General features: G+C 33.8%; 1 protein-coding gene across 1 annotated transcript; it reads left to right on the top strand.

Annotated features, from left to right (window-relative positions):
• Positions 1-605: 605 nt before the first annotated feature.
• LOC105332931 (peroxisomal ATPase PEX1) lies at positions 606-26,482 on the top strand. Its single transcript, XM_011435674.3, has 20 exons — positions 606-765; positions 2,729-2,860; positions 3,483-3,566; positions 3,948-4,059; positions 4,369-5,306; positions 5,494-5,617; positions 7,516-7,753; positions 9,321-9,556; positions 9,814-9,984; positions 10,310-10,464; positions 10,892-11,063; positions 14,891-15,096; positions 15,728-15,862; positions 16,158-16,222; positions 16,324-16,383; positions 16,896-16,978; positions 17,638-17,741; positions 17,961-18,341; positions 18,588-18,778; positions 26,238-26,482. The coding sequence occupies exons 1-20, from the start codon at positions 667-669 to the stop codon at positions 26,320-26,322; spliced, it is 3,771 nt and encodes a 1,256-aa protein (XP_011433976.3). The 5' UTR covers positions 606-666; the 3' UTR covers positions 26,323-26,482.
• Positions 26,483-27,578: the final 1,096 nt, after the last annotated feature.

The raw sequence follows: 27,578 nt of genomic DNA on the forward strand, positions 1-27,578 counted from the left end.
CAAAATGGTTAGATGCGCATATTATATCATTCGGGGGGGGGGGGGGGGGGGGGGATGGACCCTTTTGAACTTAAAATGTTGGTTATATATTGAAGATAGTAATTAGCAGGTCAGTGCAACTCTTCTTTAACTTTATAAAACTCTTTTTCTTAATAGATATATTATTCTGTTAAAGTTTCACGTCTCATGGTCTATTCGTTTGATAATTCTATGTGGTGGGGATACGAATTAAGGAATGCATAGGCCAAGGTTGTATTGTGGTTTACCGTTATATATTTATGTAACTACAAATTGAAATTATCAGGTTCTTAAATCTGCTTAAGGTGGCTCGACATACCAACAAATTATTTGACGGAGTTCTTTAAGCATAATTTCACTGTTAAATATGACTCGAGATCAACAGCCGGTTCATTACACTGTAGCTCTTAATTTCATTCTTTCTCTCAATTATGAATGGAGATCTACATGTATTATAATCTAATTTTGTAATTATCACGACGTTTTTTTTGTTTTTGTTTTTTTTTAATTTTTGTGGACCCATTTGAAAGCAAGCCATCGGTTTTGCGGACGGATAAACCGCCCCTCTGCAATAAGGTCGGGCTCGATATTTGAGTACTACAACAACAGGATGTTGATAAGAAGGCAGAAAGCATAACGAAGTTCAAGATGAGTTTCGACGTAGTTCCAGTGAATTTCACGAATGACAAAAGTTGTTTTATATCACTTCCATCTTCAATTGTCAAGAATATTGCAAACAAGTCTGAGGTATCGGTGTTCTCTTTGTGTTTATCTTTGACAGGGACGTATACCAGTACACAAGCACAGGGGCTCGTCACGAAGTTTTTTCAACCTTTTATATCTACCACCTCTATACAATAAAATACATTATATTTTATTGTATAGAGGTGTTATTTTATTGTATAGTTGTTGTAGATATAAAAGGGTTGAAAAAACTTCGTGACGAGCCCCTGTGGATAAAGCTGTTTATATGCAGTTTTCCACAAAAATGTTAAGTATCAGCTATATACAAAAATCACAAGTTAATCACCACTCATAATTATACAATGGACCATTCAAAAAGCAACACTTATTAAAATTAGTTTTAACACAGTTGATGCTTTTGAAAACTCTTTTTAAGCTGTATACAGCTAAATCAAGAGATTGTTCTGGACCTGGTATGTTTAAACAGTCTCTGTCTCTGGCTAATTAGAAGAATTACAATACATCAGGGAGAGGTACATAGAACTACCGAAATACCCGCGATTTACCGAAATACCCAATGAAAACACCGAAATACCCTTCAAAAACACCAAAATGCCCATTATTACGCCATAAATAGTGTATGTCTAGTATTTTATATAGATAGTTATTGTATATAAAGTTAATTTTTTTTAATAAATCAGCCGATTTTCGTGGTTATTGATTAAAATGCAATTCTTCCAAGAAAGATAACTCTTTCAATACTTTCATTAAATTTAGTTTTCAACGTGTTGATAAAAACCCAATGTAACTAAATCTTTTTATTAATCTATTTCTTGTAAATAACTATTATAATTAAATTTATTTTGAATAACTCATTTAAACTGGACATAAATGTTTTCATCTCATTAGTTAACAGGTTATTGCCCTGTGACCAATTATCTACTCACAATAGAAAGGAGCAATTCTGGTAGAAAAGGGATTATTTATAGTATTATCATGTCAAATTATTATATGATATTAAAAAATAAAAGCTGATAAACTGTTATTTTTAATTCTTAGTTATTTTATTCTTGGAATAAAATTTCACACCTCTATTTGAGTGAAAAGCAATTCATGCAAGAGTTATCGTTCTTAACCCAATGTCTACACATGTTAAAAATCGCTATTTATGTCAAAATAGTGAAATACTTACATTATCAAACTGAAAATTAGGGAAATACATTTAAACACTTAGATTCAAACTATGATGTTAAATATTTGTACTCAAATGAGGCATTTCGGTGTTTTTGAAGGGCATTTCGGTAAATCACGGGTATTTCGGTAAATCTAGTTACCCATCAGTGAGCTACAGTCCATCCATATGATTCAAAACATGTAAAACTAAAATTTCCAATGGTTAAGATGTGACCATGTAGAAAGCAAAGCAAATATGCACTATCAATTTGCAGTAGATTACCGTAATCAGAAACATGTACAGTTGGATCCACCTATCTAATATGTATTCATAATGCTGAATGTTGTGCACTCAGTCTACATTATAACTTCATATTAGTAGAGGCAGACATCACTTGACAATTTCAGTCAAAGTAGCAAAATTAATATCTAAGCATTTTAGAATTAAGTAGATAAAAAGGAGAAGTTGCAGAAGAATAACATATTTTAAAAATCTTTTGAACAAGAACATTTTGGTGTGTCTATTGATCATTTTACATCTCAAACAATTATCGCCAAATGTGAAGTTAGTACATGTACGAGATTCAGAATTAAAAATGGATGCTGGTGTCACTGCGCATGATGTGATATTTTTTTTCCTACCTATTGAAAAAGTTTTTCAACTTCTTAGTTGTAATTTCTATTGTTGTGGTATATACTTGCATTGTCTATATGGAGAGATTCACCCTTATAGGCCTTTCAGGCCCATGAGAGATCTTCACCCTCTATCAATCACAATAAGAACTTTATGCATGTAGAAATCTATTGGTATATACATTTACATGGATTTTTATGAAATGGCTGGTATTTTCAGTTGTTGGTATTTGAACTGCAGTCAGAGGATGGCCATGTTGTGTTTGCCTCTGTGAAAGATACCACAGCCAGCAATCAGCTAGGAATCAATGGCCTGTTTGCTGAGAAACTGAAATTAAAAGATAAACAACAGGTATGACTGATTATTTAATACCTGCATTGAAAAGAAGTTGTATTTTAGATTCTTTGTTCATCTAACCACATCTCAGTTGTCTGATGTTTGATTTACCCACTGGCAGTTTTCATCACCTTAGTATAAATAAACATATATTTTTTAATAATTATTATATAGATGCAGTTCAGCATCATTAATCCAGAAACCAATGATATTGATATTTCATGTTCTAGACAAATTTTATATATATAAACAAAACGTCTCAATCATAAACACTTATGTTTGCTAAGATGATATATAAACAGAGAGAAGTCCACACACTAACTTATTTATTTTTGCTTTTGCTGTGATTCTGGTACTGAAGTAGAAAAATTTAAACAAGGCCTTGGACTTCTGATAGGACGTAACTATCTATTTCTTGCATAAAAAAACAGGTTAAAAATGACACTGGTTTTGAGTGAAATATGCATAGATTAGGTAATCTTATCTCAAAAGCCAGACAAATCTTGTCGATTTCAAAGAGCCATGGTTGAGTGGCCAACAATGAAATAGACAGGCCTATATCACCTTGCTGTTTGACACAACTACCCAAAGTCCAAGCTCTTGTTAAAATGGTTCTCTATGTTGTTGTTGTTGTTAGGTGATTGTGAGGGTGAGGAGGAACGTCCCAGTGTGTAACCAGGTGTCCATTGAGCCACAGTCCTGTGATGACTGGGAAATACTGGTAAGCAGTATGTATACAGTCAATCCGCAAATTTAAAAACAAACTTATAAAGCATACAAAAGTTTATAGAATTTTACAATGTACTAGTTCTGCATGTATACAGGGTTATTATTCCTCTGTGTTATTATCGGCGTTTCACTTGCAAAAGGTTTCGCCCCATCTTGAATTGGCCCTGACAAAGTTGTTTAAGAGAGATTATTTGAGACATTGGAATTCTCACAGTAAAATTTGCCTGCTGACACTGAGGGCATAAGGGGCAAACATAAAACGGGGGTGAATATTTCTCTGTGTACAGTATATAGTTTCTTACATATGAGTGGTTTATTTGTAGAAATTAAAATATGCTCTATACATGTACATTCTCATTGCTAATATATGTAGGAGAAACATGCCAGCTATGTGGAGTCCCACCTGCTGGATCAGGTGAGGGTCGTGTGGCCTGGTCTTGTCCTACCTGTGTGGGTGGATAGAGTTTGTGTCTACCTGAAAATCAGTATGTCTATTACCTGTTATCTGTGTTAAATTATTCTTTTAAAAAAGACTTATAATGTATGTTTAAAAAATTCACAATTTTTCTTAAACAAAGCTTTCCTAAAAGCTTGATTATTTATTGTTATATTCAAAGTCAAATCGTTATATATGTAAATTATGCATGATGCATCACAATATTTAAGTATGAATTTCTGGTTTCTTGTTTGCAGTTCTAGTTAATTTAATCTTGAGTATTGAATATAGATTTGATTGATATGCTTTAAGCAGTGGCTTCAATGGAATCAAGTTTGTATATTTTTTACACTTATAGCTGTAACCAATCCATCAGAGGAATGTGTACTGCTAGTCCAGGACACAGAAGTTGTCGTTTCTCCCAAAGTCCGAGGAACTGTGGCTAAAGACACGAAAATCAAGAAACCCAGCTCTCTCCCAACAAGAGAGAGGGACGATTATAAGCCTGGCAGGGTCTCTAACCAGCGCAGAGTACAATCCATGGACAGCCCAATGCAACCTTCTAGTCGTAGCGTTTCTCCATCAAAATGGAGCTGGAAAGAGTGGGTCCCATGGTTGCTCGGTGTACAGCACACTTCCAATAGGATCCAGGACCCCTATAGGAGAGAAAATCTCCGCAAGAAATCTATAGATTATAAAGGAACTGATACCATTCAGGAGGGACTGAATTTCACTTTTAGAGTTCAACCTCGGAAAGTGAGGGGGACTGAGAAAAAAAAGTCAGAGGAAACTGATCATTGTTCTGAATGCTTGTTCTTACAGCAACCAGCTGTGGTTTTTGTCAATGCTGAGGACATAATCGAGCAAACTGGAAATATGAATTTGCATATTCCAGGGATGTTCCTTGCTAGACTTTCAAAATTGCTCTCCCCAAAGATACAAATGACGGAAATGGAAAAGGAATTGAATGAAGAGAAACACAAGGGTAAACAAAAATCTGTCCAGTCTCCAAAGTCGGAGACGTCGGAAGTATCGATTGAAAAGAAAGACCACCTGACACAGTGCATTGTCAGAGTCGTCGTACTGGATAGGAAGAAGACAAACTCTAGTGACATTTGTGAACTCATGCTGCAGACTGTGACATCAGAGCAGCCATTACTGGGACATCACGTGGTTGTGTCAGACTCATTAAGGAGACTGATGAAGCTAGATGCCACTAGTTGTGTGTGGCTGCAGACAATAGGGACACTTCCTGCCACGCCCACTTCTTATCTTGTCCATCCAGTTGGAAGTCTTGTAAGTTATGAACCGGTATAGTATTATTAATGCTGTATGTCAATTTAACAACCACAAATAGCACTTGACTTGTACCTGCATAATTTTGAATTTTAAGCTATTTAATTTAAAGTTAAATTCTGTTTACATTACGCTATGAAATGCTTTAAGTCAGTGCATTAAAGCTTGTTGTGAAATTTTTTTTTAGCCTCAAGGTTTTAGTAGTCAGATGGTGGAGATGGCATTTAGGAAGTGGATAACAATGGTCACTACAGTCAGATTCCCCCTCGTGGTATTTAGTGGAATTCTTGTTCAGTTTCCACTGTTCAAAGGTACAGCAATTAACAGAAAAGCCCTAAAAACCAAAACAAGAAATCGCCATCTATTATGTCCCCCTTTAACTTGTTTTTATTAGCATTCTTACTAACAAAAATATTTTGTTTGTAACTACATGTATATATATGCTATGCTTGTATTTATGCAAAAAATTAATTTCACAGTTTTTGAGAGACAGAGTTTCATTTTTATTTCTAATATTTAATTTTTTAGGTCACCTGAGTCACTCAGGTGACCTATTGCAATTGGTCTTCGTCCGTCGTCGTGCGTCTGTGCGTCGTGCGTTAACAATTTTACATTTTTAACTTCTTCTTGAAAACTACCAGGCCAATCATTATCATTTTTGATGTGAAGCATTTCTATGGTAAGAAGAATCTAAATTGTGAAATTCATGGCTCTACCACCCTTGGGGTGCCATGGGCGGGGCCAAATATGCAAAAAAAGCCAAATTTTCAAAAATCTTCTTCTCTACTCCCACGCATGTGAGGAAAAAACCAGTGGCATGGTTATGATATCCATGAAGCCCTCTACCAAAATTGTGAAATTTATGGCCCCAGTGTCAGGGGTTCTGGCTCTAGGGTCGGGCCAATATGGCCATATAGTAAAAATGTATTAAATCTTAGAAAATCTTCTTCTTTACTACCATATATATTTTTAAAAAACTAAATGCATGATTATGATATCCATGAAGCCCTCTACCTAAATTGTGAAAAGTATGACCCCTGGGTCAGGGGTTCAGGATTTAGGGTGGGGCCAATATGGCCAAATAGTAAAAATGTATTAAATCTTAGAAAATCTTCTTCTCTACTCCCATATATATTTGTTAAAAACTAAATGCATGATTATGATGTCCATGAGGCCGTCTATCAAAATTATGAAATTCATGACCCCTGGGTCGGGTTCAGGCTCTAGGGTGGGGCCAATGTGGCCAAATAGTAAAAATGTATTAAATCTTAGAAAATCTTCTTCTCTACTCCCATATATATTTGTTAAAAACTAAATGCATGATTATGATGTCCATGAGGCCCTCTATTAACATTATGAAATTCATGACCCCTGGGTCAGGGGTTCAGGCTCTAGGGTGGGGCCAATGTGGCCAAATAGTAAAAATGTATTAAATCTTAGAAAATCTTCTTCTTTACTTCCATATATATTTGTTAAAAACTAAATGCATGGTTATGATGTCCAAGAGGCCCTCTACCAAAATTGTAAAATTCATGACCCCTTTGTTAGGTGTTCAGGCTCTAGGGGGGGGGGGGCAATATGGCCATATAGTAAAACTGTTTTAAATCTTAAAAAATCTTCTTCTCTACTCCCACACATGTGGGCAAAAAACTGAATACATGGTTATGATATCCACAATCTCCTTTACCTAAATTGTAAAATTCATGGCCCCTTGGTCAGGGGTTCAGGACATGAAAGGGGGGGGGGGGCAATATGGCAATATAGTGTTAATGCATATAATTTTCTTCTCTATTCTCTCACATCTGTATTAAAAAAACTGACTAATAATTATGTTTACCAGGAAGTCCTCTACTGAAATTTTAATTTTCATGTCCCCTTAAGGATGGGTTTTGACTCTTGGACAGGGCCAAAATGGATGTATAGATGTTAATGCATATAACATTAAAAAATTATCTTCTTTACTCTCACACACCTGAAAGGAAAACTGAATTCATGATTTTTTAGACCAGATCTTAGTTTTTCACCAAAATTATAGGTTTCACAGTTCTTTTTGAAATGTGGTCGTCATTACAAATTTATAATTTTTCTACTCCAGTATGAAACCTAATTAATTAGATGCATATATGAGGCTCCGTGACAAGTTTGTGTATGGGATGTATGCTACTCAGGTGACCGTTAAGGCCAATTGGCCTCTTGTTTCTTTCAACAGACAAAAACATGGAGTTTCAATTTGTCTTCCCAGAAGGGACCTTCACACAAACACCTGATATCCCTTCTTACAGCTTAATCCACCAAGAGAATATGAATTATGTCCCCCTAACTGTGATCCAGGAAAACCAAGACCCGACTAAAAATCCCCCTAAATGGCCTTTCCTACCGATGTTGCAGTATAGCAGCATAGAGACAGTGGACTCAATGCTTCCCAAAATCCAGCTCTCAGATTTAGGGTGAATATATATATATTTTTGAAAAGAATAACTTTTTAAACAGATTACAGGCTGAAGACAGGGAATTTTTTTTCTCTAATACTATAAATGTTTGTAATAACTGTTAAAATTCATTGCTTTAGTGAAAAACTATGATCTTCAACTTCATGTTATCAGTACCTAGTGTTACATTTTAAAATAACTTTTCTTTCTTTGTCTTGACTTAACTTGATATTTGGAAGGAAAATTAATCTAATGTGTTTATTGTTTGATAAAAAATCTTTTTAAAAAGTTCAAATCTGCAAAAATGGCCTAAATGTAAATGGGACATTATAAGTCACAAGTTCAATGAAGTTTGAATATTGTATTAACTTAAAATTTTTAACACCTATTAATAATTATTACTGTAGTTTATTATGTGGTTTTAAACCTTGTACAAATGTATATTGAATGGTAAATAATGGAAATAATAAATATTATTTCTTGTTGTACATGTATGTTTGTCAGGAAAAAGAGCATGAAACTGTGAATGATTGATTACTTACTGTTGTGCTATTACTGAACATTTCATTATTAGAGGTCTGAATATAATTCTAATATGTGGGGAGGGGGGTAGGGTATTTTCCATTTTTTCACCATTATAAGACGAAGGCCATTTTTAACCGGGTTTTCCAACGGAAAAATCCGGTTATAAAAATGGTGAAAATGGCGGGCGGGCGGGCGGCTGCCAAAAGGGTACCCTCATTGTACGGATAACTCCTCCTACAGTTCTCCAGATAGGAAGTTGTTCTTTTGCAGATCAATTGTACATATATCAGAGGTGTGCATATTGCTAGGATTTTGATTTCCGATAATTTATCGAAAAAATACCAGCTTTTGAACTTAGTCATTTTTTGGCAAAATATTGTATATACTAGGGTACCCTCATTGTACGGATAACTCCTCCTACAGTTCTCAAGATAGGAAGTTGTTCTTTTGCAGATCAATTGTACATATATCAGAGGTGTGCATATTGCTAGGATTTTGATTTCTGAAAATTTATCGAAAAAATACCAGCTTTTGAACTTAGTCATTTTTTGGCAAAATATTGCATATAGGGTACCCTCATTGTACAGATAACTCCTCCTACAGTTCTCAAGATGGGAAGTTGTTCTTTTGCAGATCAATTGTACATATATTAGAGGTGTGCATATTGCTAGGATTTTGATTTCCAATAATTAATCGAAAAAATACCAGCTTTTGAACTTAGTCATTTTTTGGCAAAATATTGCATATAGGGTACCCTTATTGTACGGATAACTCCTCCTACAGTTCTCAAGATAGGAAGTTGTTCTTTTGCAGATCAATTGTACATATATCAGAGGTGTGCATATTGCTAGGATTTTGATTTCCGATAATTTATGAAAAAAATACTAGCTTTTGAACTTAGTCATTTTTTGGCAAAATGTTGCATATACATGTAGGGTACTCCATTTCACTGGATATGGGTTGACATGGATTATGGATACAGTTTACATAAAAGAAAACTCGGTTTGCTGTCACATTGACAGCTTTTCACTTGTTTCATATCATACACATGTCTTTTCAGTGGTGTAGAGGAATATGTTCCCAAGGCCCTGTCTCACCTGGAGATCTGCCTGGGGACCAAACCTCTGGCCGACAGTATGTTTAGGGTCACGACCCCTGGGCTGTACAACGGCATGCTTCTGATCACCGGCAGTAGGGGGAGCGGCAAGACCTCACTGGCCAAAGCACTGTGTAGGAGAATGGCGGAGAAAGAAAACCTGGCCAGAATCTTTTCAGTTGATTGTAAACCACTTAGAGGTGGGTGATATTTTATAGACGAGAATTTATTTACTTACTGGACCCAGCAAGCCTGGCTTTTTACTCTGTTTTCTCATCCTTTCCCAAATATTGCTTTAATTTTATGATGGTATTAAACGATGTGCATAATATATATATATATATATATATATATATATATATATATATATATATATATATATATATATTATTTTTGTATAAAATGGACATGTACTGGAATCTAAAAGTTCTGAAATAGATATGTTTTTCACCTGTAGGAAAACGTCCAGACAGTATTCTCAAGTACCTAGAGGAAGTGTTCGATGAAGCCATTTGGAGACAACCGTCAATTGTTCTTTTGGACGATTTAGATCATGTGGTACCAGCCCCTAGTGGCCCAGAGGCAGAGCTAAGTGGAGAGGCCATTTATGGTGCAAGAATTGGAGAAGGTATGACTATTGATGAAATGCATAAACCTTTTTTTTTTTTTTTTTTTACAAGGAGGCAGATATATGTTTATGTGCAAAGAGGAAAGGTTGCAAATGTTAGCCTTTTGATTTGCTAGAGGAAAAAAAATGTTGAATATTTTGAAGTAAATGTAGGGATGCAGTTGTTTTTTTTTTTTTTTTTTGCTATCTTATTATAATTATCAAGTACATGTACATGTATTTGTGAAAACTTTCTGTCTCTGAAGAGGGAGAAGAAAGTACATTGATTGCATATTAATTTTATTCTGATCAATATGTAAACCAAGCGTATGTACATTGTTTGCAGTGATCAGGGACATACTGAGGAAAGAGATATCCAACAAGGGCTGTATGGCTGTCATAGCAACCAGTCTGTCTCGGACCTCCATTCACCCACTCCTGGTCACCTCCAGAGGGACACACTTCCTGCAGGAGTTGATCAGAATAGACCCTCCTGATAAGGTACATTAGCCTATCTTTACTGTTATAAAAACATGGGCCTATGATTTCCCCTAACAGGATATATTTATGCAGTGATCATGTATGGTTGTATGTGATAGGGAATGATGGTCTCAGAAAAAGCTTATGAACTATTTTAACAATGAACATACTGTATACAGGTTTTTTTCGTCCCTTGTAATTTTCATCCTTCTGCACTTGCAAACAGTTTCGTCTTGTCTTGAATTCACCCAGACACAGTTTGGTTTAAAGAGAGATAATTTGAAAAATTGGAATTTGCTCGTTCTTAAATTGGCCTGCTGACACAGTAAAACAAAAAGGGGGCAAATATTTTCCTTTATACAGTAATTGCTTTTCCATGTTATGGCATCACATTTAATTTTAGGTTTACATAGGTAAATCATTTGTAAGTTTTCGTTTTCTTTTGCAGAACAAAAGACAAGAAATCTTCACTGCAATAATAAAGAACAGACATATGGTTTCTTTACAAACACTGCAACAGTTGGATCTTATTGTGATTCTGGGGAAAACAGAGGGCTATGTGGCTCAGGACCTGGAGAATCTGGTCAGCCGAGCCATCCACTCGCATACCATCCAACAAGGTAAAGAGTTAAACTTTTTTATTGTACCCAGCTTTCAATGTAAATCTATCAGACAGCAACTACATGTAGCTGTTCTTATGAAGTATAAAATGCTTTCCTTGTTGTTTCATGTGGGTATGAATGTTGGAAGCACTGCAGAAAAAATAACGTCACAGGATATCTGTGACTATAATTTACCCTTGAGTACTGTGTATATGTTTAATCGATGATCTTTGTATCATCCATCATCAAGATATCTTTATCTCTTTGGAGGTAACACATGGTCCCTGAAAACATTCCATTTAACAACACTGCTTGCTACCAATGATCTTTGACATTTTCCTCTCTGTATTTGGAATTCATATATCCTGCAGTCTCTTCTTGCTCTTTACATCTTCAGAGATGTTTTTAGTGTTATGAAGAAAGACATACACGTATCAAATAGTCTGGAACTTTTCTTTTTTTGCTGGAAAGTGGGTAGCATGCATTTTTTATCATCGAGATTTGGAGCTTTCCTGTGCTGGTATATGGTTTTGTCACTCCCATGGATTTGTTTACCCTTTTCTTCTCTTCCTCCTAGGTCCACTATTTTGTTTCCCTGTTGGGTCACTCTCCTGTCCTGGTTGATCACAACTGATTTTAAGCACCTGAAGTTTCATTTGTGTATTATACTGGTCAGATGAGTTGCTATCAGACTGTTTATGCATGTACTTATCGATAATTGTTTTAATTTATTTTCTTGTATGCCTTCTTCTAGAGATGTCACTTGTAACTACGGTAGTTTTTACCATAAGCTTTTTTTTTTAGGAAATTTTTTTTCTCAATGTCTTAATAGTGGAATAAAAATATAACTTTAACTTGCCTGCTGGCGATGTCATACCAATATTTTCATATCATCAAAATATTTTGAAAAATTGAAAATACCAGACCTGTTTATTTTCTTGTTCCTTTATTGCCCTATGAATTCTGTTTTGAGGAAAATATTTTACTTTATTAGCTTGCCATTCTATAAATCATTAACATACTGTTGATTCACTTAGATGACCATTAAGGCCCTTGGTCATCTTATATATATTCAGCTCTCAGACTGAAAGAATATGATAAAAATAATATAATACTGTAGATTGGCAAATAATGACAATGGTTTTAATTTCACTTTGTTCACGATTTAATATTTTCCCGCGAAATTAAACCCATCGTGAATACTATCATTAGTTTTCAGAAACGTTTCAATGCTTATATTCTGATCTATTGATTTTTGAGCAGCATGAAATTAAAACCATCGTGATTGGTACTTTAATAGAAATCGTGAAATTTTAACACTGTGGAATTAAAACGACTTACAGTAGTCACTAGAATGGTATCACATTATGATAATAGAAGAATGCATTGCTTACAATTTAGAGTTATGCCCCATGACACTTTGCCTGTCGATGTGGTTCTACCTGTGTCGGTTGGTAATTTATAAGATGGAAGACAATGCAATTAGTACAATTATATACATGTACCTCTGCATGTTAAAGCACAGTATCAAGGAAAAGAAAAACTAGAACCCTAAAAAATGATACATGTTACCAAATGTAAGTTTATTTGTGATTCCACCTATTCAATAATATCGATCAAATGATGGAAGATAATAAATGAAAGTAAATTTCTCACACATTGACATTCAGATATAATCCATTAAAGGTAGATAACTGGATAAAGATCTTTGATTTTCATCAGCATCAAATACAAAGCAACTAATTACTACTCCGTTCCTATAGAATCTTGATAAAGTTCAGAACATACACGTGAAAATTGAAACCGTTCCAAAAACTACTTTTGATCTTGTTGAAAGGTTTTCTAGGGTTATTTTTGATGCTGTTTGTGAGTTATAATTTGTCAAAACAAACTGTTGTGAACTAATTGGCAATTCTATATTGAATGCTTTAATTTCTATTGTTTATTTTTTGAGACATAACGACAATCAAAAGAAAATTTTATTGGATCAAAAGATTAATTTTTATTGAATTACATATCTAAGACATGCCATGGTTTTACATGTATCTATTGGGTGCTGAATCGTTTGTACATAAAAAGAGGTCAAAGCACACTGTCAGCTTATATTGGTAATGTTTTGTGGACATTTTCAGTGAGTAGGTGAGAAGCTGACAGCAACAGACCTCGGGATCAGAGGCCATACAGGGGTTATATATAGCAGGTGCTACAGCTTGGCTCCTCAATGTTGTGAACAGAATCTGCATATCGTTTCATTTAATTACAATGTTTTACAGACCATAAGATATCTTAATCATTTTCATTTCAATAACGATATGGATGAAAAACGAATTAATTTTATTGCTTACATCTGAGTTTTTTGGGTGTTTTAAGTGAATTTCTGTATCCACTTTTGTACAGTTTCTGCTGTAGGATGAAAGAGCTGAGTTATCTGTACTTGAAGTAATGCTCCGCTCAGACATGTGGAGCTCATGTAGAGCATATGATTTTGAGTACCATGATTACTGATTATTTTTGTCAAGAACTGAGAGGAAGAGAAGAGAACACAAACAGATGTGCTTCTCCAAAAATAAGCGCTCTTGTCTAAGAGGTTTCATTGCCAGATATTTAATGCATTGGAAAAACTCCATATCTTACATGTTAACTACATGTACTATAATTAATATACACACACATGTATCACACAAATATATGTACATATATATAAACACATGCATCTTTTTAGGATACATACAATGTACTTTTGTGTAGTATTTTTGAATAGCTCTGTACTGCATGGTCATGAAAACCTGAAGGCAGGACTAGTATTTCAAATCTATTGACAACAAATGATTTAAAAGTTTTAATGTTGAAATTTCAATTATAAGTCATATTGAAAAAATTTGTTTGAAATACATTGTATCAATCAATGGATATATAAATAAATTATTCAATCTTTTAAATAAAAAAAAAAGTTACTTGGGAATACTCTATTGGCCTGTCCCCTCAGGCACTATAGGATAAGTTGCGATGTATAAGTGTCTTAGCTAGTTGTAAATGAATACATACATGTAGCCTCAAGAAAATTTTTAGTCAGATTTATGTAGACTCATTGCTGTTTGTTAGACTCAAGGATGTATGTATGCATTCAGCATGCGTAAAGGTGGTATGAGACACCTCCATATTCTGACATACTTCCTATCGAAATAAACAACTTAATCAAGTATAATTTTATAAATTTTTTCTTTCCCCATATTGTTACCTAACAGCCTAGCGCAACGAATTAGGGCAAAATTAGTACGAATCTGTAAGTCATAAGTTCGAATCCTGCTGGGGCTTTTATAATTTTTACCTTTCCAAAAAATTTTAAAACATAGTTTTTGGTCAAGTATTGTAAAATTTGAAAGTTCTAAACTGGTGAATTCAGAAAGTATTTTAATTCATAATGCAGATTTATCCACGTTTATATTGACAGATGTCCCATATCACCTTAAAGATGCAATGTGGTGATTATTTCAATGTCTCTTGCCTGCTATTGAATTTAAACAATGAACAAATACCTTGTAACAAAAATGTCACAGTCTCTTTAATACTCAGAATAAATTTTAACATTATTTAAGTTGTAAATCTATTGGCAAATTTGATTTACATAAAATATAAGGATATGGGGAGTGGGGTAAGATTTAACTAAACCATACAGCCATAGTTTTTGGTTATCAGAGTTCCTTCATTCTCATAATGTTAGAGATCCTGAGTCCACTCAAAGCAATGAGTAGACTCATATCCCTGATTTTGTGAAGATCAGTTCCTGATAAGTAAGTTTTACCATAGTCACAGACGGAATGTCTACTTTCATTTTTGTTTGTTAGACAGGAGCCCTGAGCAGTCAGCGGACAGACCTCAGCCAGAGATGATTTTGACACAGGTTGACTTTGATGAGGCCATGAATGGGTTCACTCCAGCATCCATCAGAAATGTACCGCTGCACCAGGCGGGGGAACTCGGCTGGGATGATGTGGGTGGGCTCACTGATGTCAAAAACACTCTGAAGGAGACACTCATGTGGCCATCAAAGGTTTACTCCGATTTTTTATATAATTTTTCTTGATTTCTGCTCACAAATGAATACATTTATATTCATCTAAGAACCTCATGTAGCTGTCAAAGACTTTCTCTGTAGTAATTTCTTAGTTCAGGCCCCAGATCATGAAGCAAACTTAGACTTAAGTCAAAAATTGTAAACTGTCTTAATGTCTCTTGATTGAAAACACTGATAAAATTGAAATGCTATTTATATTGTCCTGATATAATGTTGTTAATTACAAATTTCATTCGTCATTTTATGTTAAACCATTATTTTATGACTGATTGAAATTTTGACTTAAGACTGAAATTGCTTCATGATCCTGAGGTCTGATCTACTTTCTGATGAAAATATAGGAAGATTAATTACGTTAAATATATGAACTGTTTCCAATTATGATTAAAAGATTTAAAATTAATATGACTCTTGGATCCGACCAAATTTGTTTTTATTTTATTGGGAAATGATAGCAGCTTTCTTGTTTATAGCAGATGTTGAATCATGAATTAAATATTCAAGACTGTAAATAAAATAGCATTTTAAAAATGACTCAATACTCTGAATGATACATGTAAATACAAGTGTGAGACATGAACAGATGCTAACTGATGGACATTTTCAGTACCCCATGTTGTTCTCCTCCTGCCCCCTGAGACTTAGGTCTGGGATACTGCTGTACGGAGCCCCAGGGACAGGAAAGACGTTGTTAGCAGGCGTGGTAGCCAGAGAATGTGGGCTCAACTTCATCAGCATAAAGGTTAATAAAAGAGAAATATATATCTTGTTTTATGAATCATGTGATGATATCTGAAGCTAAATATTTCAGCTGAAATTTTTATCTTTTTACTTGTAAAACATGACACTAAAGGGTTGAACTAATATGAATTTGGATAGTTATTCATTGATACTCTGGGTAAGCTGGTAAGAAATTTCAATTTACAGTGCATGAACTTCCTACAGGAGTAAAAGACTTTCCTCTTTATAGTGTAGCAATAATGAATCAAATATTTGAGAATGAAAATTAATGTCTGGTTTTTTAATAATTTTGTTAGGGACCAGAGCTTCTCAGTAAATACATTGGAGCAAGTGAACAGGCTGTCAGGGACAACTTTGTCAGGTAATTTAAAATAGAGTTATCGCTCTTTTCTCATCTTCTCATCTTATCTTGGGTTAATCATTTTGCTGATAGCAATTAAATTTTATTTTCTTTCTTTCTAGAGCTCAAAGTGCCAAGCCCTGTGTTCTTTTCTTTGATGAGTTTGATTCGTTGGCTCCAAGGTATATGAATAAAATAAACAAATTATCAAGAAGCAATCAATCTGCGCCTTGATAATCAAAATACATACGCGTAAATGTGGATTATTCTTTGAGTTTGTGGGTCCAATTTTCATGGATTGCAAATATTTCACAGATTCTTGGGTTATTTTTCTGTAATACAGTAAAACACGGTTATAATGAAGCGCCAGGGATGGGCGATTTTGCTTCGTTATAAGCGTAATTCGTTATATCCGTCAAGTTTACAACATGTAATATAGTCACGGGGAATGAAAGTCACTTCGCTCTAAGCGTCAATTCATTATAAGCGTGTTTGCTATAACCGTGTTTTACTGTACATACTTATATATGCTAGATTGATTAAGAAATAATGATGTATTTCATAATTTGTCAAAGATTCAATAGAAATTCATTGGTACCATCCATGAAAATATTCTGATGCATGCATCAAAGTTAAGAATATTTGTAATTGAAAGTTGGCTCTTGAATAAATATTACCCATTATAATCATGTAGGCGTGGCCATGACAACACGGGTGTGACAGACCGGGTTGTGAATCAGCTGCTGACACAGCTGGACGGGGTGGAAGGGCTGGAGGGTATGTCAAACCAGAATCTGATGACATGAATTAAGGAATATTGAAAAATTCTTTGAGTATCATGAGTTGATAATTTTGGTCGGGGCGTGATCAAATCCAATGAAGCCTGAAAAAATCATCTTATAATATTCAAAGATTTATTCCTTATTATGTACATTTATATAATTTTCACCAGTTGTACAATTAAAAATTAAAATATGAAGTATGCAAGCCCCGCTGGCACCCAAACAATACATCATTTGGAATTTATTGGACTGTATATTACAAAATCGATTGGTAGTGTTATTTTAGACAGACACTTGAAAATGTAAATATATTGAAGTCAAAGAATTATTCAATGGTATTAAAATGGAACTAAGATTGAAAAAATGCATACTTTGATACTCTGATACTACGAGACATGCAATTCACTCATTGAAAGTAAATTAAAGATATTATTAGTACATGTATTTCTTAATTGTTGAAGATGAATTTTTTTTTAAAGAAAAGATCCATATACATCTACATATTTTCAAGACTATCAAATTTGATCTTCTATTGAATGTATTTGAAATTCAAGCATAAAGACCTGTGGTTATGTCTTGCCTAGGTGTGTTATACATTGGTAATTTGTATACGTGTATGTTGTATATAATGTTCTACATGTATTGTACATGTAGGTGTGTACGTACTGGCTGCCACCAGTCGACCAGATTTGATAGACCCAGCTCTGCTTCGTCCAGGGAGATTAGATAAATGTCTCCAGTGTCAGCTCCCCAACATGGTGAGATAGAAGGAAACTTATAGGAGTAGCTGTTCTTTGACTTTTCTCTATATGTCCACTTAATAATTCATTTATAACGGTACATATGTACTAGTAATTACAGAAACAAGCAAGGTCATGATTAGACAGCACTGAATCAAAAAATGTTTTCATGAATATGTGTAGTATCTGAATTCAAAATATTTATCTAAGCACAAAATTTTTGTTTTATTTTCGCAGGAGGAAAGATTAAAAATCTTTGAAGCTCTCACCAAGAAAATGTCATTAGGGAAAACTGTAGACTTAGAATATTTTGCAAGAAAATGTGAACATTTCTCTGGAGCAGATATCAAAGCTTTGTTATATAATGCTCAGCTAGAGTCTATCCATGAATTCACAGGAAAAGTGCTCAAGGGAGAAGACTCTGGTTTCCCAATGTTTTCAAATGATGGAATGAGGCAGCAGAGTGCTAAGAGTAGAAGATCAAGAAGTCAAAAACTCCTCAGAGTGGAAACAGTGCCTCCAAAAGTTTCCACCAATAAGAAGATTGCTCATATTCCCAAGCTGAAGGATGGCCCATCTCCTGTGATGGAGGAAATGGAAGAGAAACTCTCCAGTCAGGTGAAGGGAAAATGGTCAATATATCAATTGTGGAACCTTTATATGCATTTTAAGATTTTGATACATGTATATACAGTAAATGGTCTGACCGAATCTGGTATTATATCATCTTTTTGATTTAGTATAAACAATGAAAATTGAATTGAAATAAAATTTGTAAAATTAAGTCTAATGTGATTCTTTAGTTTTTACTTAGTTTCTGTGTTAAATAAGGGTTTTTTGTAACTTTTTTTATGAATGATGCAGGTAGAACAGATCCGAGGCAGGCTGAGGGTGAATAAAGCCACGGAACATGTGTCCACAGTAGATTCCATGTTCTCCCCAGTAACAACATGTAAAGGTCAGCTGATCCAGATCAACCAATCACATTTACTGGCAGCCCTCAAGAAAACCCACCCATCAGTCACTGAAAAAGAAAGAAGGAAATTCAAGCGAATGTAAGCATAAATTGATTTACATATAGGTTTTTTAAAGGTGTAAAAATATAGGGTCAAGTTTATTTCAAACAATGTTGGAAAGCTGTTCAAAAACTCAAAGACAATACAAATACAAAATATCCTTCATTGTTGTGTCAAAGGACTATGTGCGGTTTTATGCATTTTTTGCCCCCAAAATCAAAGTTTTTGAAAGAGCTGTAAAAATAAGGTGAAAGATAGTTAAAATCATATTGAAAATAAAGGTGTAAAAGGTTATCACCATAGTGACGTCATAATGTTGAAATGATGTCATGAAGATTGCATTATTTTGATAAATTGATGTTTTGTAGCAAAATATGGGTGTTTTCCGATGGTTTTTTGACTGGGAAACATCGAGCGCAGGCTTGCTCAAGTACCATTTTTTAGTATAATGTGTATAACTATCTGAAGAAAAACATATGTTAAAATTGCACTTGAGCAGACCTGCGCTCTATACTTTTGAATGCAAAATATAGAGCAAAAATGAGAATATTTTCATTTGTTTGCAAATTTGCGGGAATTAGGTCATTTAGGTGACGTCATAGATAAACAACGAATGAGCAATGATGACTAAAGTCAAGATTAAAATTATAGGCATCCTCTGTACAATGATTTGTGAAGATTTGATTTTTATACGATACTATTTGAAAATTGGTTGAAATCGGGGGCAGATATTTGACCATACCGCACAGTAAACTTCACAATAATATGTTGCTAATCTTTCATGGTGCTAATCCGCTGTGTCCTTGATGATAAGCGGATAAGAGTCACTGACTCCCCCTGGATGAGACACCAATCTATCACAAATTAACAGCCCCCCCCCCCCCCCCCACCCCACCCCCGTCCAGTGTAAACAGGTACCAATTGCATCTGAGTGAACTTAGACAATCTAGATGAAGTGCCTTGTCCATGGACACAATACACAACATCAAGTGCACAAAGCAGGACTTGAAGCAAACTATTGGTTAATGAACTAACACCAATGACCACTGAAATTTGTCGTAATTGTTGTAATGGTAAACTTTTAAATATTCAGCATGTTTTCCAAATAAGACAAGGACTGAAATTAATATAACTACAAATCTGGCAAATATTACCTGTATGTACATTTATTCTCATCCTTGGTAAAAAAAAAACCTTTAATTAAGTAGAAAATTAACCATTAAAATTCCTCTCTATTTTCATCGCATGTTTTCTGATTAAGTTGCAATGAAGAGGTCAGGATGTATATACAGTTCAGTCGGTTTTTTTTGGTGGTGCACAAATTTGGTGGATTTTGGCCCACAATGTATACCAGTAATTTTGGCGGATATAATTCTGGTGAATCCTTTACCCTTCATTAAAAATCTACTGTTAGTTGTTATAGCTGAGAAGTTAATGTTCTGAGCAAAATCCTATGTCACCATTACAAGGTGGTAAAATTTTATGTCAAACCCTGGCTTCACACACTTCAATATTTTCAACAGAAATAACTAAATAGTACTTGATATATGCATGAAAAAAGTATACTTTTTTAATAATCAATTACATTGTTACTGAAGAAACCATTAATCAGACAGTTATCTGCACCTGAGTCTATAATGGATCACACGTCTTCTTAAACAACACAAGCTTAAACACCCCCGTCACCGGGGCTAATTACACACCTGAACAGGGAAAAGTGATACAGTGTTCAAACAATTAACTTCTAATTTATAGCAATGTTTAGCTTTTATTTATTTACAGTAGTTTGAAATTGATTTTGAGTACCGGTAAATGTACATTTTTATCTGTAACACTGTTATGCATGTAACAATTGTCATTTTTTATCATGCTCACAGACTTTAAAATATATGAAAATATAATCTCCAAAAATTACATGTTTGTCAATAAAATCTACAAAAGAGGACTTATATTTGGTGATTTTAATTTTGGTGGATTGTCAAAAATCACCAAAATAAGCCAAAATTATATTCTCGCCCCCCAAAAAACCAGCTAAACAGTTTATTTTGGGGTAATTAATCTGCATTAAGCTGTGGGATTCTAGACTTTTAGGCCAATTTGCAAATTTAAAAGAATGATAACCTGACATTATCTTCTCAATTCACATTCCTGTTTATACCCATCATTTCTTTGAAGATTGGTCGATTGATTGGCAAATCTTTTTATCATTGCACATTCTGCAGAAACGTTGCAGAAATTGGTTATCCGGTCCGGTTTTGTCGGTTTATTTACCGGATACAATGTTATCTTATGATTGTACTCGACTCCTTTGTTGTAGCAGTTTATTGTTAACAGATGAAAAACAGCAAGTCAAGTCAATTTCCTTGATAAATACATCAGCCACAAAGCCCAATTGATTCAAAAGCTTTTGCAGTGTTATATTTTTGACAGATTTTTCTATAACATGCCATTTCGGGGTCTTAGGTCGATTGTCAATTATTGATTTGGAGACACAATGAATTTCCTTTGATTGAAAAGAAAACCTTACATATCGTCCCAATTTAATGGATATGATTGAATATTTTATGATTGACTAAACTTTACAAATTCATCTAATTAACAAAAATGTTTTATAGATCCACCGGCTTCAATAGGGTATTTTCCCTCCAAAGGAGATTTTGAAAAGTGGCACAAAGGCTTTAATTCATCTCTTTCCATTAGGACTTGTGCTGTGTTGATAACAGTCAGGAGTTTGTAAAGAATGTCAAATAGAGTCAAAAATTAACCATTGGAAGCAATTGATAGGAGGGCTGGTTAAACAAATTCTGAAATGGGCTCATTCAGCCCCGCACAATACCTGCCGCATTTATGGTCTGAACGTTTTATTGTCAGTGTCAAAAAATCAAATATCTTTTTCTGAAGCAACTAATTACAGGCAAGATGCAACAAAAACTGAACACACCGCACTGCCTGTGATGAGAAGTCGGCATACAAAGGGAAGTCTAGGAGAAATCAGTGAAACATTGTCAAACTTCTATTAGTCCTGTTATTGGCAAGAAAAATGCTTTCGTAACATGAATTGTCTCCCCTTTGTATGGTAAACATGTAGTTTGACAAATAGGATAAATGAAGTATTATAATTGAAACTGCTCATCTGGACTTGATATTTAAAAAGGGAGGAGATTCATTCAACTGCTTTGTGATTTAGACAGATTCAAATTCTGTATTTTTTAAATGAAAAACATTCTGATGGGGTTTTAGAGGCTATAGTTCTTCATTTGTATACCAAGACCCAGCAAATAACATTTTGCCAGTTAGAAAAAAAAACCATCTTCTGTTCAAATTATGATTTTAATTTGTTTTCTATTTTCTATAAGCTATACACACCTATAAGGAAAATATTTCATTTTTTGTGTGCTTTTAATTTTGAAAATGCGCCTTGTTCTGCACAATAGTTTATTCGCTAGAAAATCATTTTGCACTGAAAGTAATTTCTTTCACTTCTCTCCTACCGTGCAGAGGGACTTTCTAGTGTCAAAAATCTTTGTTACTTTTGAATTTCTTCTGGTGCAGTAGATTGCATTTTGTTAAAGTAATTAAGTCTGTTAATTTTATTTTCTACATATTAATCATTTAGTGCTGACATAATTTTAAGTTGTCATATTTTCAATTTGATTTAATTTCATACTTTAAGAATGATTTTTAATGAGATTGTATTTGTGGAAATCTTATAGGCTACTGTTAAAACTAATATAATAAATCTATTCTCTAATCTTACAGTTAAAAAATAAGCTTTAACAATAGAATTAACAGGGAATCATTGTCAAATTCACAGTGTTCAATACTTCAATGACCAATTTAAAAAAATGGATTTTCCTTTTTCTGAAATCCCATGTAAAGTGTCCTCTGAAAGGATTACTACACTTTTACAGTAGTACATAGGTACAGTTTATAGTAGTACTCTATTGTGGTTTGACATTTGAACATCATTTAATTCTTCTGAAATTAAATGCAAACTGAGTTGAAGTGGTCAGAATCAAAATCAAAGAATCAAAGCTCCCTGTTTACTTCCTTTTGCTTTATTTTGAAAAATGATTTAAAACACCAATATGGGAAAATTGTATGTTTTCTGTAAAAATTTGCAAAAAGTTAAGAATAAATTTTTGATTAAAAGATGGCTGTATGACCACACCTGTTTTAAGTGTTTGTATCACCAATAAAAATGAATAACGTTCATGTATGTTGATTTCATGTTCGTCATTACTACAGTCCATCATCAGTAGCATAGTACAGCAAAAAGAACCATTTTATAAGAAAACACTAATTAGTGGCCATGTAGTGAAAAAGGCGGGAAGAACACTCAAAAGTAAATTTTACAAACCAAATGAAGTTTTTTTTCTGTTTCAATAATTAAATTTTGATTTATTATTTTTGTATAACTTTCTATCTATAAACAAGTTTACTTAGTTTGTGGCTTGTCTTTGATATGTAGTTTTGAATTTACATTTTTATTAAAAGAAAAAAAATTGCATTCCCAAAACTTTTTGTTTAAATCTACAACAACAAGATTGTTAACATTAAAATTGTATCTTCTAATAATTACCGTAGGCAAATTTCATTTCAATGAGTATCCTCCCTATATGTAAATACATGCATGTAAAAACCAAATAGTCAAATGTAAAAAAAAAAAATAATGAAGGTTTTAATGTACATGAATGCATGATGATGACAAAATTTCTATACAATAATGTAACTTTAAAACCATATTAGTATATATTCAAGCCAAACAGCATTGATAGTTAAAGTAAAATGTCGCACATGGACCGGCCATTTTGACCAGTGTCTTTAAAGTTATATTTATATCTGAGCTCATTCCCCTAAGCCCTGAACAGTGATTGTCTTGTTCTAATTGTCAACTTCACATTGTAATTGCGATCTCCTCAGCTCCCTCTCCACAGACAGACGGTGATTGCAATGTTCATTCAGGAGTCATCTAAGCACCACTCCAAACCACCACAAGTAGACTTCATGTATTTCCCATAATTCCTGGCCCACCGCTAGACAGGGCTTCAGAGGAAAGAGAAAAACAATTGACCTTTATGTGAATGTTTGAGTTGCATTCACAGCGGGCTTTGAGCATTGAGAGGTCTTTTCTTCAGCTGATGAAGGAATTAAGCAGAGCAGGAAGTCTTTATTGAGACAGAAGCAATAGCCTCCGTATTCTGTCCAAGGGTTAACTTAATTAGTGCCCAGTAAACTGTGGTATTCAGAAGTTATTCTGTAATAGCATTAGTTTAATATGAAGAAAAAGAGGAGAGAGAGAGAGAGAGAGAGAGAGAGAGAGAGAGAGAGAGAGAGAGAGAGAGATTCATTAATAAAGTACACGTAGTGGAATTTAGTAAACTGTGATGTTAAAAAATTTTCTTCTACCATCTTAATGTTTCAATACTTTTTATTTACATATTTTAGATAAGATATCAGGTATTTGGGAATTGTGTAAAAATCATATTGCTAGTAGAATAGTGCTGTTTGCCTCACCCTTTATGTTTCCAAATATTCAGAATTATTCCAATTAATTCAAAATTGTTTTTATGATTTTTTTCCCTGAAACGTTTTGACGGACCAACCTAAGCCGAACAATCCGGATACAAAGTACAAATGCATTCCAGAGGTATTTAGTTGGAATCTTCAACTTGGGTTTCCCCCAAAGATGAAATTTGTTGGCCATGCAGGGGATATTATTTTTGGAAAAATAATGAATCCTCTATATATGTTAAAACTAAATATTATTTTATTGCGTTTTGAACTATTTCCAAGTTGCTACATGTTGGACACGTGAGACACGTGGGCGATTTTCTTTATGTTTGTTTACTTCTGTTCTTATTTCAAGACAATCACGCCTGTATCGCGGTGATACCATAGAATTTTAATAGTGTTATGAATCTGTTTTTTAAACATTAGTAAAAAATTCTATTCAAATTTAAATGGATCAATGGGAAAGGTATTTACTCCTTAGTCAATCATTTGAGAAAATTACCGTTTGATTCCGGCGAATTGCAGATGAAAATAAAGATACAAGATGAAATAGAAATTATCATTACAAACGGAATGGGATGATACTTAGGGAAAAAAAACTTTATCGTGATATTTAAAAAAAAATAGGCTGAAGAAGACGCTTTTTGCTTGAATTTATTAAATTAGTATACAGTGTAAATAATGTTATTTTTTATGTTTGATGCGAAGAATTTATTTTAAGGAGGTTAGATGGTCAACAAATTACACATTACAGCTACCTTAAAATTTAAAGTATGATATTTTTTGTCATAAACTAAAATAAATGAAGAAAAAAATCGAAATATTGTAGCTACATTTTCCTGTATCATTATACAGAGCTCTTCATCTCAAGGAGATTCATTAAGTCCAAAAATGACCACCACCTCCCAACTATCTTAATGCTGCGTCTCTAAAAAATGAGATTATGGGTTGACGCTTGAGTATGTTAATGTATTTTATTTCCCATCAGCGAAAAAAAAAGCTGGAAACAATAGAGACATGGTCAGATAGGCACGTGTCAATCAGCTAAGGGAGATAAGACATTGTTGAGGGGTTGATGACAATGGGGATATCATTTATTGACAGCAGCTTAATAAGGGAAAGCACGAGGAGAATATTGTAACATTAATTAATGACCAGAGATTCCCTTGAACATTGCATTATGTTTTTAACATAATCGATAGTTAACAGTGTAACGTTTAAACTTGAATGATTCGAAGTTTTCTCATCATTGTCAATGCCGTAAGGCCACGGTAAATATCATCTTTGTTTAACGTCCGTCAGTTTTTTGATAAGGTACATTGAACTCTAAAGAATGATGCAACAAAACAGACATGTAAATGAAAACATAAGCTGTTGTTTAATGAAGCTATTTTGTAATGTTATTCTTTTTAAGGTACATGAACTTATGTTCTTTCTTTTTTTTTTAATTAAAGTACGCTATTTCGAAATTTTGAAATATTTTCACCATATTTCCAACCTAGTCAAGTTTTTCAGTGCTCGAATAAACATTTGAAGGACTTATGACTTATCATTTCTTCAGGCATTAAATAAATCAAGTGTCTCAAATTATTTAGCAAACTACTAGTATATAGAGATATACAATTAAAAATGGATAAACTTGTGTTTGTTTCTTATAAAACCAACAAATTTATATATTGTGGCCTTACCGAGAATTCTTAAAAAGAATCAACAACAGTTAGCATACAATATCTGATCTGAAACAGAATTGTAATTGTTATTTGCTGGTTAACTGATTCTGGTTATTGACACCATATGATCACTCGCTTTTATAAAGTGTGTATCTATTAACTATTTCTTTACTTTTCAATGCATAGAATATCAGAAAATAATAAATTTTATCACTAGTTTTTATGCTAACAGTTACAATAGTTTTGTCTTCACGTAAAACTTAGATCTAGACCTATGCAATTGTAGTGTAATTGAAATATAATTTTGATTTTAGTTACGAGAACTTTACGTCTACCAGAGGAGGTGACTTTGGAACATCAGTGGAGCAAACTGTCGGCAGTAGGCAGACCTTAGCCTAGCCATGTCAAACACTAACCGTGGTTTATTTGTGAGGAATATAGGAACGGCGAACTGTGATATCAAAAATCCCAGAAATCCATGTTTCTTGGACTTAAGGATCGTGCGTATTTTGATCCGTGTCGATTTTGAATTTGTGAAGTAAATGTATGAAAAACAGAATTGCATTTGCTATTTTTCCATTTGATACCTCTAGGATTGCTGTAGTGCATCAATATTGGTACTGTAGAATCATTTTTATTCGTGAGGTTCAATGTTTGTTGGTAGGCAAAATTTTCCTGGTTCGGCGGGATGTAATGTCGTCAATAGCAAGTTCTATTTTGTAAAAATTACTAAACAAATGCGTTAAATATACATTCGTGGGGATGTAAATTCGTGTGCAAGGGCTACCAATGAAAACAAAGAATATTGGTCTCCCACGAACTATGGTGATTCCACAGTAGTGGCGCAGGGTCTGATTAGAACCATTTTAACAAAAGCTTGGACTTTGGGTAGATGTGTCAAATAGCGATGTGATGGAAGCTTGTCTATTTAATTGCTCGCCACTCAGCCATCATGGCTCTTTGAAATCAACACGATTTTTCTGGATTTTGAGCTAAGACTACGCAATCGGTGCATATTTCGCTTGAAACCGCGTCATTTAACTTGTTTTGACGCAAGAACTAGATAACTACGTCCAACCGAAAGTCCAAGGTCTTGTTAAAATGGTTCTACGCCCTTCTAATCACGGGCACTTGACATTATAACACTTTTACAAAACAGTTTTATTGTTAGATAATTTCCTGTGCTACAGTTATTGTTTGGGAAAGAATTTACATGTACCTGTATATGTAATTCTTATGTTCTTTTGTGAAATAATCATAAACGTTTCAAAAAAATGTCAGAGAATCACAAAACATTCTAAACAGCTGCATTATTTTGGTAAAGTTTGTACCGTTTCCAACTTATACTGTTTTGAGCAAGGGCGATTCTAATACTGCTACTATACATGATTCCAATAAGAATATTGTCGTGGAGTGGTCACTCAGGACATATATATTTAGAATTCCAATCTGCCAAGAAAATTCTTTTTTATTGCAAATTAACTGTAAATCCAAATTGCATTCTTCCCAATTGATTTACTCATTGTACATGTAGCGATATTTGCTTTATAAGCATTCGTTTCTATTGAAAATGTTTACTTGTTCTTATATACATTTTAATACAAAATTACGTGAAAGTGGACCAACACCATCCCCCAACCTCCATTGCCAAATTT

The sequence above is a fragment of the Magallana gigas genome, chromosome 8, assembly GCF_963853765.1.
Source record: "Magallana gigas chromosome 8, xbMagGiga1.1, whole genome shotgun sequence".
Classification (NCBI taxonomy): Eukaryota; Metazoa; Mollusca; class Bivalvia; order Ostreida; family Ostreidae; genus Magallana; species Magallana gigas.

What these genes read in the sequence shown, in the direction of transcription:
- LOC105332931 (XM_011435674.3), top strand. Translation starts at nt 667, where the DNA reads ATGAGTTTCGACGTAGTTCCAGTGAATTTCACGAATGACAAAAGTTGT. An exon ending in GAATAGACCCTCCTGATAAG is followed by an intron (nt 10,465 to 10,891) that starts GTACATTAGCCT and finishes TTTCTTTTGCAG; the next exon opens with AACAAAAGACAAGAAATCTT. An exon ending in CGGGGTGGAAGGGCTGGAGG is followed by an intron (nt 16,979 to 17,637) that starts GTATGTCAAACC and finishes TTGTACATGTAG; the next exon opens with GTGTGTACGTACTGGCTGCC.